This window comes from Odontomachus brunneus, unplaced genomic scaffold (genome assembly GCF_010583005.1).
Source record: "Odontomachus brunneus isolate Ranch 3 - 2012 unplaced genomic scaffold, Obru_v1 Obru_scaffold_167, whole genome shotgun sequence".
In the NCBI taxonomy this organism is placed as follows: Eukaryota; Metazoa; Arthropoda; class Insecta; order Hymenoptera; family Formicidae; genus Odontomachus; species Odontomachus brunneus.
Genome location: NW_022639617.1, coordinates 206,727 through 219,938, shown reverse-complemented (window position 1 = coordinate 219,938; position 13,212 = coordinate 206,727). Strand labels below are relative to the sequence as shown.

The following is a 13,212-nucleotide window of genomic DNA, read 5'->3' as shown; positions in this document are numbered from 1 at the left end:
ATAACACTTTCGCATATTCATTCAGTTTGTCATAAAAAATTATGAGAAAAACACGACAATCAGGCAATCTGACCTTCCAGTCCCCTTAAATATAATAAATTAATTTGGACAATAGAGAGTTAAAGGAAATGTATCATTAAAAAAGAATATTCATTATTCGAATTGTCTCGAGATTGCTACGCTAAATTGATAAAGACATTCCTGCTCCTTAAGAATTTTTTAATTAACTACAATTGAATGCACACACACACGCGCGTGCGCGCATTGATATGCGGCATGTGCAGGATAAAGGATTGAATTTTCTCTAATGAAGAAAGCGATCGCCGGTCGTTGCGAGACGGGAGACGACGTACACGGCGCTTATTCGCCACACGATATCACAAGCCGTGCAGAATTGGCCAGAATGACGGATATATAGCGTAGTATGCGCTGCGTGAGACATTAATGCAATTGACCGCGATATCGCTTAACCACGCAGCCTTTAGCGTCTACACTGAATCTGATTTTCAACTTATAAGCCTTCGTAACGATTCGCGCGCACTACATAAGCATGAATTCGCAACCTTACGACCTAGAACCAGATTTTACCATACTCCTAGCCAGTCGTTTACGATTCTCGTGTACACGCTGAGGGAAAAATTACCTTAAAACCAACAAATATTTCTTTGATGGGTGCCATTGACATATTTATTTACATCTAAATTCTCTTTATTTAAACCAAATATTGTTGTTCACTTAAATCAGGTGAACAATATTTGATTTAAATAAAGAGAATTTAGATTTAAGTAAATATGTTAATGGCAACCATCAAAAAAATATCTGATTTTAAGACAATTTTTCCCTCAGCGCACAACTCGACTCACGACGACGACGCAGCGCGTGCTCGTATCGCACAGCAGTCAAAATCGCTTTGAACCGAAAAACTTTTGGCCCCGACCACATCCCTTGGCTGTTCCAATACAAAAATGGTAGCAGTAACCTGCACATAAAGTTATTATCACTAAACATAATTGAAAATTCTATGCGATTATACCAAAGTAAAAAAAGCGACTTCTCCAGTTTTTCCTGGAAATTTTTCTGCTTGAGTAATCACAAATACTAAAACATTTTCTCTCAATAAATCATTAACGAGTCTGAAAGTACCGAACAGGTTGCACCACTCGGCGATAATTTCGTGTTCGCTCTAATATCGTAATTCACTCTATGATTTCAAACAGCATGCAGAGGAAAATATTCAGATTCACCTGTCGAGATAAAGCTTGTTGAGAAGTGCATGCGAAAAGTGTACGTTCCACAAAGCCATCAGCGACGTGAAAGTTACCGCGTGTTGCGCCGATACAATACAAAAATCGCGAATTCCACGCTGATACGTGAGATTGTAATGAGCGTCTCCGTCTAAACATGCAGCGCGAAATTGCATGTTATGCACGGGAAACCCGTCAGAAATGCCAAACGTGCACGCTCGTGGCCTAATTCGCGCGCGGAGATACGCGGTAGGGTAAAAACAAAACGAAAGAAAGAGAGAGAGAAAACGCAACAAGAATGACTCACGCGGAAGGTAGTCCATCTTGTCATTAGCTGTTATCATCAAAGAGGGGTACTTCGTAAAAAAAAAGAGAAAAATACCGCTAAAAAGGAAGAAAGGCAAAGGAACATAATCGATCAGGTGAGCACCGCGACCCGGCGTTATCCCCGAGGCAACCGGTACGGAAACACACAAACAAGGAAGTGGCTGCATCGCACAGTAACCTGTGTCACCTTCGCAAGGTGGAGAGAAGCCTTCCGGCGCGAGAGAGTAAGTATTTCCGTATGTCCTAAAGCGCGGTATATTACTTCGTCGGGATCCTCGCGTTTATGAAGATCCGGACGCTGAATTGGACGCGGGGAAAAAATGCGGCGCGTTTTACCAAGCTTTGTATTCCTTTTTGCGATGTACATTGATAACTAACAAGTAAACCTACCCAAAAGGTACACTCCGATTTCTTTCTAATTTGGTATAAATAGAAGTACAAAAAATATGTAGGTCATATTTTTTAATTTTGGCTCACTTTGAGTTTCACAGGCAATTTATAGCTTTTTAATGTTCTCATTCCTATCATCAACAAATAAAACCAAAATGCATAAGAAATAAAATTGAATACAAGATATAGACGTTTTTGGTTTGTGATTATAAATATGAAGTCAAATGTGTAAAATTATTTGTATAAATAATAAAGTATTTAAATAAAACATGTAAAAAATTGAAAAAAAACTATTTATACAAATAATTTCTCAGTTTGGCCGAGATTCGAACCATTTTTAATTTAGCAGATTTGAAATATTTTGGTTGGAATCTCGGCTAAAGAAATTTAGAATAGTTCGTGTTTTAGCTATGCCGATTTTATTAAAATTTTAATTAAAATTGCCGGATCTCTCTTTCTAGGTTTGGCCGAAATTCGAACCATTTTTGACTAATCTAACACTAATCAACATTTTTGCCAAATTAGAAAGAAATCGGAGTGTAACTTTTGAGAACACGGAGAAAAATAATTTGCTGGCCCAGCAAACTTTCTGCTGGTCTAGCAAAATCTTTTTGTTATTATATAGCAAAAAGATTTGTTAAGAGTATTAATCACTATTTGCTGGATATAATTTGTTGAATCTACAAATTATTTTGCTATAAGAACCATGATGGATTTATATAAGCAGTTGCAATTTTGCTCTGATAGCAAATAAATTTGCTAAGGATATATTATTTTGCATCAATAGCAAATTAACGTGATTCTTAGGGCAAATACACTCAACAATTTTTTTTCTATCCTGGCAACGAAACTACTTCTGTTCTGTAATGAATAATTAGTTACGTCAACTAAATTTTTTTGATGTCACTACAAATATGCAGTAACAACGACGATTTTACTAAAAAAGCAAAATTATTTTTCTCCGGGTAGATTTACTTGTAAGATATGCGCGGGATCGGTGGGAGGAAGATTGCGACGCTTTTACTTGGATGAATTCCAGAATGCGCGGCGCACGAAGATACTAAGAATTACACTTAGTTAAACATTTCGTTGCCACAGTAAAATATTAAATGTTATTTCTCACTCATGCGTATAAGAAGCTCGCAGAAACCGCAGTATTCTGGAAGTGGCACGCTGAGCTTCTTTGCTGCTTCTGTTCGTGAGTAGAGCTCGCAGTGCTGTCTGGTGAAGCCAACCTTACAGATCTCTCTCAACCATAATATTCGTTCTGTAAATCATAGAGAGACAGTAATATAGTTTCGGTTATAAAGTAACTGAAGATATACTAATTGAATATTACGCTGAATCATATACTGAAAGAAGAAATATCTAAGAAAGGAAGTCGCTCAGCACCTCTCAGTCTGCCGTTAAGTTGAGTGAAAGAATTAATATTTAAATAAATACGTTATTACTGCCCACCGTCGAATAAATATTTTTTATCTTTTAGATATTTATTCTCTCAGTGTAAGAACTGTGGCTGTGGCAATAGATGGGCGTACAACCAATTTTCAATATCTATTTGGAATATCTATTTGGAATTCATATAAATTTTCTCTCTAACCGTAGAGCGAATGTGGTTGTAGCATAACAATTCTCTCCGCGCAACAAGAAAATTTATCTCCTGAGTATTGCTAAAAAAACTTACTCTTCTGTTGGACAACTGCGTTGTAAAATTTATTGAAAAAAAGAAAACGAACGGAATGTTGCAATCTTTCTTCTGTTTTAATTATAGACCGTCGAACGCGATGCACAACTTTTGTTTCCCACGGCGGCGATTGTGGCAGTGTGTGTATTATAACGAGCAACATATTGTAAACAGCGAGGAATAAATGTATCGCATTAATTCCGCGCGACGCTTTAAAATCGGCTCGCTCACGCATCGCACACGCACGTTTCCCGCTATAAATTCGCATTTTCGATATACGATTAGCACGAGCTTTTGTTACTGCGCGCACATAAATACAACCGCGAGGCAATTTATTAAGGCTCGATAAGTTCGTTGTCATCGATAATGCGAAATTCACCGATAAATCCGGCGCGATGTATCCGTCCGGCTTCTATTCGTTGATTCTACTCGAATATCTCGAAATGAAATCTGTTTCGCCGTTGCGAAAAATCGACGCGCGCGCGTTTTTTGTCGAAAAACTTAAAAAAAAAAAGGGACAACGAAGAATTTCCACAGGATTATCTCGGGATTGACTTTTCATATCGTCCGCCGTCGTCATTTAACGAATGGCACTTTGATTTTTCTCTGCAGTTGCAGCGATCGAGTCGTCATTTCGCGATAGAGAAGGAGGAAGAGAGAGAGGAAGGAAGATACATCAGCCGCCTACATATCAAATCGCGTCGTTGATTAACGAGCGCTCAGAGCTCCTCCGCCTCCGCGAACGCGGATTAGCCGTGCAAGCCGCAGGGTCGTCTTTTTTCGAAATCGGTGGAAATATCTCGCGCGCGCGCGCTCGTTTCCGGGCGGCAATTAGCGGCTCGTAAGCTCGCGAGATGAATGTTACCGTGAGACCGCGGTATCGCGTAGTGACGGCCATTACCGCGCCATTCGTCATGTACAACGGCAGCACCGATAGCTTCTACGGCTACTGCATCGATCTGCTGAACGCGATGAGTCGGATCTGCGGCTTCGACTACGACCTCGCGGAGTCCAGCGATAAGGAGTTCGGCCATATGACCGAGTCAGGCAAGTGGAACGGCATGATCGCGGACCTGTTGACAGACTCCGCCGACTTCGCCGCGGGAGCCTTGTGGATCACGCACATGCGGCGACAGGTATGCCCTTGGCGGTCGTCATCGTCGATTTTAAGGGCCTTCACACACAAATTGATATAATTGAATCATTCCAGGTATCACTAGAAAAAAATAATCGATTCCGAGAATATTTCTATTAATTTTTCAAAACTTAAATAATGACTAAATAAATGACTTTTTAGGAACATTCAAATAGAGACTACTACTGCATATCTAAAATACTTGAGTCTGTATTTCAGCTACCTGAGACTACTAACCTAGGAAAACGTTTAAATTCTTTCTAAGACGTTTAAAATGGACATTTCATACAGGCCACAGTGAAAGTCGTGACTAATTCTAAAAGAGATTTATCGAGTGTGAGAACTTGTTAAGTACAAGCTGCGTTTGCGTACTCATTGTCAGAGTACTGAAAGAATACTACTACAATGGTACATATAACGTTAATCATAAATTTTCGGTGTTTGCTTGATTTTCAGAGCAAATCCGAAACGTAGCCATAGAATAAATATACGTTAAATGTAGGCAGCTTAGAAATGCTTGAGAAAATGTAAAATGCGTTACAGGGATGCGATCGTGAGAACACTACAAAAAAACTTTTCTTATATCTTGCATATCCATAGCGCACGTAACGCGAATTGCAGATTTCCAGATAAAATTGTTCTTAAAAAGGAAAGTTTTGTAATGGAAGCTCAATGAATAAATACGAACGAGGCTATTATTAGGATCGAAAATGGAATGATCGATTCGATACTGAGGGCTTTCGTTTCCCGCGCCACAGGTAATAGACTACACCATACCTTTCTACAAAGACAACGGCTTCACGATCATGATGCGAAGACGCAGGGAGTCCACCGTGTTTCTGTGGTTCCTCACGATCCTCGACCCCCAGGTCTGGCTGAACTTCGCCGTCGCGTTTCTCGTCACGTCGATCTTGATGCGCCTGTTCGAGAGATTCTCACCCTTCAGTTACAGCAACGCACCGGAGAGATACACGGACGAGCCGGATCGGCGATTCGCGAGCTTACGAGGATGCTTCTGGTTCTGCCTGACGTCGCTCACCCCCGAGGGTTGCGGCGCTATGCCCAAGAGCCTCTCCGGTAAAATGGCCGTCGCTGTCTGGTGGCTGTTCGTCTTCATCATCACGGCGGTCTACACCGCGAACTTGGCCGCGTATCGAACCCTCTATCGATTGGAGCGCCATATCGAGACGATCGATGATCTCAGGAGGCAGTATCAGGTGGATTACTCAACCATTATTAATTCATCGACCTACAGGTATTTCGAGAGCCTGAAGGACAACGAGGAGCTTCTGAACGAGTAAGCGAGACCGTCGTGGTTTCTCTCTGATACACGTAGTAATCGCGACAGTAGCGATCAGACCAACGTGAATCGCGAATCAACACTCGGTGAATCATCGCCCTTTTTGAAGGTTAGGTCAGTGTTGTTAGACGAGTCCTCCTTCTCGCCCATGTGGAAAGATATCGGAAAATATGTGCGATTTTGGATGAAAAGGTTGTCTGCTACTTTTGCCTGAATTTCGAAACGCACCTGTCTTATCCAACAAAAGAATTGTTCCAAGTATCGCTAGAAAAAATAACCGATTCCGAGTATATTTCTATTAATTTTTCAAAACTTTGTAAATGACTTTTCAGGAACAACATCCAAGTAGGGACTACAACACCTTTAAATAATCAAATTGCGTATTCTGCTGATGTCACATTCACGTTACATTCAAAGTGTAGGGGAGAGGACTCGTTTAACAACACTGACTTATTTAGAGAAAGAAATAAGAACTCGCAAACAAAGATATCAATCAAAAAATAGGAAAAAGGGGCAATTCGAGTTCAAGCACAGTACTAATAGTGCTATGTACCATATAGGTAAAACCTTCCTTGTGTTAGGAAATCGTATAATATTTATTGAACATAAATAATCAATATAAAACAATCATACATTTGTTCGTAGACGTGGCGATGTTATCGTTGACAGGATCGGTTTACTTTTAGCTGAGCTCAACAAAGGTATTTTATATTGTCAGTTTTAATTATTTATTATATTTCAATTTTACTTACTTTTATTTTATTTATGATTTTTTATAGTTATGACGGCTACTTCTCAATATTAATTAACTACTTAATATTATTTCGGTAACGGTCTTGTCAGCTTTAATATTGCGATTAACATTCATGTCAATTTATTCAGGTCTTTAACTAATTGTAATGCGTTCGTATCATAAACCTTGAGTTTTTATTATCACTGAAGAGTTCATGTTTGAGCCGAAACGTATGATTGTTTTATATTGATTATCTATGTTCAATAAATATTACACGATTTCCTAACACAAGGAAGGTTTTACCCATATGGTACATAGCACTATTAGTCCTGTGCTTGAATTCGAATTGCCCCTTTTTCCTATTTTTTGATTAACACTGACTTAGGTTATGGAGTGAGTAACAAGCGAAATCGCCGGTTCCTTCAATCTTCCTACAGAATTAAAAGGATATTAGTCTTTGTAAGTTCCAACAGAATCCTAGTAAACAATAGATCTATCCTTTCTTGAAGAACTAATGTCAGTGAATACTGATGCAATAAGTTAGAGCAAAATAAGATATATTTGCTCGTTCTGACTTACTATACTGGTGTGCACCAAAAAATTCTTCAAGAGGATATATAGACTTATTGAGGCTACGTTGGACACTTTCATGCTGATTCTATCTTTATTGCTCATTACACACTAAAGGAAGATAGAATAATACTCTCAGCATGAAAATGTTCAAAAGGAACGCAGCCTGAATAAGAGTCCAGACAAAATAGACCTCCAAGGAATATCCAAGAGATATCCTGAAGATGTCCCCAAAGACATCCCCAAGATGTCTCTTGGAGATTTGTGCTGAGCAACATTACATTAACGTTCACTTCCTGCTCAACAATATAACTGTAGTGCACGACATGTGTCATGTTACATTTGCATTGTTGAGTGGCAGATATAACATCAATATAATGTTACCGTCACATTATATTTACTTGGAATCAATATATGGCAGGAGAAAGGACAGAGGTTGGGTAAGAGACGGCAGAGAGGCGGGATGTGTTGTTCGCCGATATTTTCCGCGGATTCGGAGAAAATCTCTCGACGGGGAATTACGAGGGCATCCCGATAACGGACGACAATGGCGATTGTTGGGACTTGCAATACAGCTGGCGCACGGTATCATCGCAGATCCCTTTGGTACATGTTACGGAGCAATATGTCGCGAATATATTATACTACAGACCGAAAAGAAACGAATGAATGAACGACGGAAGGAACAAACGAGCGATTATTCGCTCGCGCGAGTCGAAGGCGCTCGTATTTCATTTCGCGATGGATTCCGCGGCGCGATCAAATTCGGTCGTCCCGAGCAAGGTGATGAGGTAACAATAACGAGCGCGCATTAGCCGGTGTTCGTTGTTCGCGCGGCTGGTCGAATTATCGCGCGATATGTGATTTAAATTGCCGTGAAACGAGACACACACATGGGCGGACCGCCCCTTTCTGCTCTGACAAATTATTATTCGATACGCGGCGGTGAGACATGCGCGAATTGCACATTATGGGTCGCCGCTGTAAATCGTTAAAAAGCAGCGCTAATCGCGTCGCGTTAGCGAAATTGATTCACTGCGAAATCACGCGAGCCGTGAAAACGCCTGGCCAATTATCACGAGGGCAATAATGAGTCTCGCGCCGATGTGTACCAACATTCGCGATCGTCCACCGGAAACTGCATCCTTGAAAAATATCGCACACGGCTTTTCCATAAAAAGTATAATATATGTAACGTGAATGACAGCTTTTCATAGAAATATCGCGTGCGATATTTTTCGAGAATAAGGCCGTTGGTCGGGATTTACGCCAGCCTGATGCTGGGCGTTAGCTCTTTCATCATTAAAGAGGATTATACAGCCGCTCGACGCATCCGCGCGTCTTCGGGTGCGCAAAAGCGACGTCACGGAGCTTCGTGTGATTTATAATAGTAAGTGACTTAATATAACGCGGCGTCTCTCTCGCGCTATGTTATTGACGTAAACAACGTTTCACACGGTAGTCTCTCTCGAGTGACCTTAAGGCGCGGGTCATGGAGAGGTGGTCGCTTAATCTGCGCGAAACGTGTCCCGTTAACGACGAATAAAAGCGAACCCGTCAGCACAACGCCTTCAGCTCGTGAATGTCAGGAGCACTGCTGAGCGAACGTGTTTACAGTTTGTGGCGACGAATGAGCCTGGACGAGAGCCTGTCGGGCTGGGAGAGGAGCAAGCTCACCGTATGGGAGTATCCGGTCGACGATAAGTACACGAAGATATATAACGCGATGAGGAGGACGGGTTTTCTCATCGACAAGCAGGAAGCCGTGAACAGCGTGCGGAGGATCAATCGCACTCGCGAGTTCGCTTACATCGGCGAGGCGATGCAAATCAGATATCTCGAGCTGAACAATTGCGATCTCAGGCAAGTGGGCAAGCAATTCGGCATGAGGCCGTTCGCATTCGCCGTGAAGAAGGGCTCCCCGTTGAAGAGCAAGCTCGACGACGCGTACGTATATCTGTATATCTGTGAGATTCCAGTTTATCACTCTGTTTCTGACTGATTTCTCGTGTGCCGTGCGCGCCGCATTGTTTAGTGCACTTGACATGCGTGATTATATGTGCACGGAGAAAACGCTTTGCACAGAGAAAAAGTATTTGAAAATTTCAGTACAATAAGGTTCATTTCTGTGAGCAAACTTCATATTTCACAAGTAAATTTTCAAATATTTTTTTCTCAATGTACAGAGTTCTCACAATCACAATTATTATGATACGTAATGTTCCTACATCCTACAATCTAGTATATTGGAGAAAAATCGTGTAGTAGTTGATGCATTTAGTTGAGCATATCAATGTAAATATTTGATTATTAGTATCAAATACGATAGTATCAAATAGTTACTAGCTATCTGATAGTAATTACAAAATAATTGGTAAAACAAATTCTTCATTTAGTTGAACCAACGAAATTAAATAGTTCGATAAATAGCACCAAATGATTTGCTAATAATTACCGAATAGTTTGACCATTAATACACTGAGAATTCCACTGGAACGCGAATAGATAAACAGCAAAGAAGACCAACGTGCCATTTTCAGAGTATAGCTTCTACAATTTGTTCGCATATATGAGCGAAAAGTAACATTAATATTTTATTACGATAGCTATATTTAGTCAAGCGATACTCCTGTTTTTATGTTTTCTTCATATGGCATACAAATGTTCACGTTCCCATTGTTATATCTCTCATACTCTCTGTGCTTTTTCTTCGCGTAGAATCGCGCAGGTTGCGTTGCGGGGAATATCGTCGAGATTGGAGAGGAAATGGTGGGACGAGAATCCGGCGAGAGCGCAGTGTCTGGCCGACGATGGAATTGACTCAGGATTCACGCTGGCCGACATGAGGGCGATATTTCTGCTCCTTCCCGTCGGGATCTTTCTGGCGAGTGTTACATTGTGTTTACAATACTGGCTGGTGTACAGTTCAAGGAAAGCACGACGAAGAAAAACGACAAGCGCTTGTAAAAACGAGAGAACCGTGGAGAATAACAGGCTACCAAGCAGTATCGGAGCCGAGGATTCTCGTGCTTACGGCCGAAGCGACGTTTCCGATTTAGCTCTCGTTTCGCGAGACGCTCGTAAATATCCACCGAATATTCTCGCCGCGTTTTCGAGAGCTTGATCGCGTTGCGCGCGAGAGAGAGCGAGCGTGAAAATTATTTCGTGTTTCTAAACTCGTAAACAAAGTGCTGGCGTGATCGATATTTGACACCGATTTCTGACTGATCTTTTTTATTAGAAGTTTCGATTTTAATAACTGAAAATAGCAATTTTTGCAACGATCTGGCAGCTGATAGCGGAATCGCACGCGATGTCGTATATCTCTGAGTCTTGGAGTCGAGCGGACGAAGTCGCGTATTATTTTACTGCGAGTTTTCAGAGTCGACTGTGCTTAAGTTGCGCTTTTTCAGATTCTTATGTTGCAATTCTACACGGTATCATAAAATTCGTAACTTGTAAAATTCGTAAGAACTCACGAATAGATCTACAATTCTATACCGTGTATCACGTGATCACTTATAAACATCCACGATTTCACGTAATTTACACGATGTTTACAAGTGATCTACAGCATATGGCACGCACAGAATTGTAGAGTTACGCTTACGAATTTTACAAGTTATGAGACTTACGATTCTGTTTGGAATTGCGGCATTAATCCTGTTCGCTCGTTAAGGCTCCTGGGGAGTCGCATTATTCATCTTTTTAATGACGTCAGAAGCGAGAAAACGCATGCTAAACATTCTTGCAAAATACGTCGAGATAAACAGATATATTTACAAAACGACATTTGCGATCGATTAAATACACCTCTAAAATACTCCGTACACTTTCCTTTTGTTCTAAAAATCAATAGATAATCGGAAAATTAATATGACAAGATAATGAGGAAATTAGATTAGAAAAGACGATTGCACGTCACATTTATTTTATAATTATCTGTTGATTGTTAAAATAAAAGCAAAGTGTACGGAGTATTTTAGAAGTGTAATCGATCGCAAATGTCGTTTTGTGGATATATCTGTTTATTTCGACGTATTTCGCAAGAATTTTTAGCATGCGTTTTCTTGCTTCTGACGTCATTAAAAAGAGATGGATGATGCGACTCCCCAGGAGCCTTAAGCACAGCGTTTTGCGTTTAAGTGTGTCAAGGACACGCCGCGCTTTTGCTCGGTATCGCGCAATTATAACTTACTGGACCGCGCGGAACGTAGTTTCGTATTCTTATAAGCAGCCGATTTGCATACGAGAGACGCCGATAAGCGCTTCGGTTGATGTGAGCTCGCGTGACGTTATTGTCAAAATTACAGCCGATATCTCGGTCAGTATTTCTCCAGCGCGATTGTATCACCCAAATCACAAGCAAGATGCTCGAGTAGTGCACGATATGCGACTTATGTCCGCTCCAGAAGAAATTCGTAAGACGAAATTCGTAATTCTGTCGACGAGTTATCCGTGATTTTCTGATAATATGTGCGCGAGATAGATACGCTGCTCTGCATGTCGATTGAAAAGATAGGAAAAAAGGAAATAGAGAAAAAACGCCGCATCAGCGAGTCGAAACTGGGCGTCGACTGACGAAATCGTCCCGGTTTATGGTGCGCATAAACTGAATATTTGAGTGAGACGCGCTGTAGCGGATCGTAAGTCATCATCACGTGGCAGATTCGTCGCGGTGGCAGTTATATCAGCAAAAATGGGAGTACCGTGTCGTGTAATACTTGCGTCTCGTTTCGATCCGGTCCTAAACAAACTATCAAAAAGAACTATCGGCCGCGAGCTTTCGCGGCAACAGAGGCTCACCGCGCGCCACGAAATCCTCGTGTCGTCTATGTGCATATGTATAAGTTCCACCGCTCGAAAAACACGTGAAAGCGACAGCGTCAAAACAACAATTACCGATTCGCCATGTGAGCGGTAGTCTGTTAACCAAAACTTCTCATACGCGCGTTTTCTCGCCACTTAGGATAATTTCTCGTGAAACTTTGAAATGTCGCTCCACGTGTTTTTCTTTCTTCCCAGTCTTTATTTTCGTTGAATATCTACGTTCCCCCATAGTATCAAGGTCGCGTTGAAAAAACGCGCGCGCGTATGTGTGTGTGTATTGAGAAGAAAAAATGTTTGAGTTTAGTTTAAGAAACTTAAGAAAGGTTCTATGTACAATCTAACTCTTGAAAATTCAGAGAGCTTTCTAGAGCAAGCGTACGGAGAAAATACGCATAAGTACAGTAAAAAAACTTGACATTTTTAAATACCTTCTTTTTACTATATTTATATTTTCTCTCAATTTCAATAAGCCCTTTACATTTCCAATTTAGTGAGCCTTTGTACGAACAAAATTTGTTCAAGCCGATTGAATTACGAATTATATAGTTGCTGTGATGAGTTGTATCAATCACTGCGACTTTGTCGATAACTATGTCAACGCGATTTACTGTTGCGCGCGCTAGTTCGTAATTTATTCAACATATAGAATATCTATCGAATATTCTTCGAAGGCGGACAACCGCCTTCGGTTTTGTCGAACCAACTGTTTTTTCTTCTCAATGTATGTGTGAATCGCGCAGATAGCGATCGCGTTCTTTCATCAGCAAAAATTCACTCGGCCGCCTGAACAGAGTTCTTCGCTAAAATTGTACCGATTTCAGAAAAATATCGAATCAATGAAATGGAAGCAATCGAATTGCACCAACTCCATATGCAAGCAGTGCGTAAATGCAAATCCTCGAGCATTCACCGGTCCCGTGAGCATTCCGCACACGCGCGCACACACACACACACACACACACACACACACACACACACACACACACACACACACACACA

At 41.0% G+C, this 13,212-nt stretch overlaps 1 protein-coding gene across 1 annotated transcript; it reads left to right on the top strand.

Moving 5' to 3' along the window:
- Positions 1–4,499: 4,499 nt before the first annotated feature.
- Positions 4,500–11,190, top strand: LOC116851204 (ionotropic receptor 25a-like). The gene is made up of 4 exons (XM_032830401.1): positions 4,500–4,781; positions 5,539–6,077; positions 9,001–9,330; positions 10,102–11,190. The coding sequence occupies exons 1-4, from the start codon at positions 4,500–4,502 to the stop codon at positions 10,505–10,507; spliced, it is 1,557 nt and encodes a 518-aa protein (XP_032686292.1). The 3' UTR covers positions 10,508–11,190.
- Positions 11,191–13,212: the final 2,022 nt, after the last annotated feature.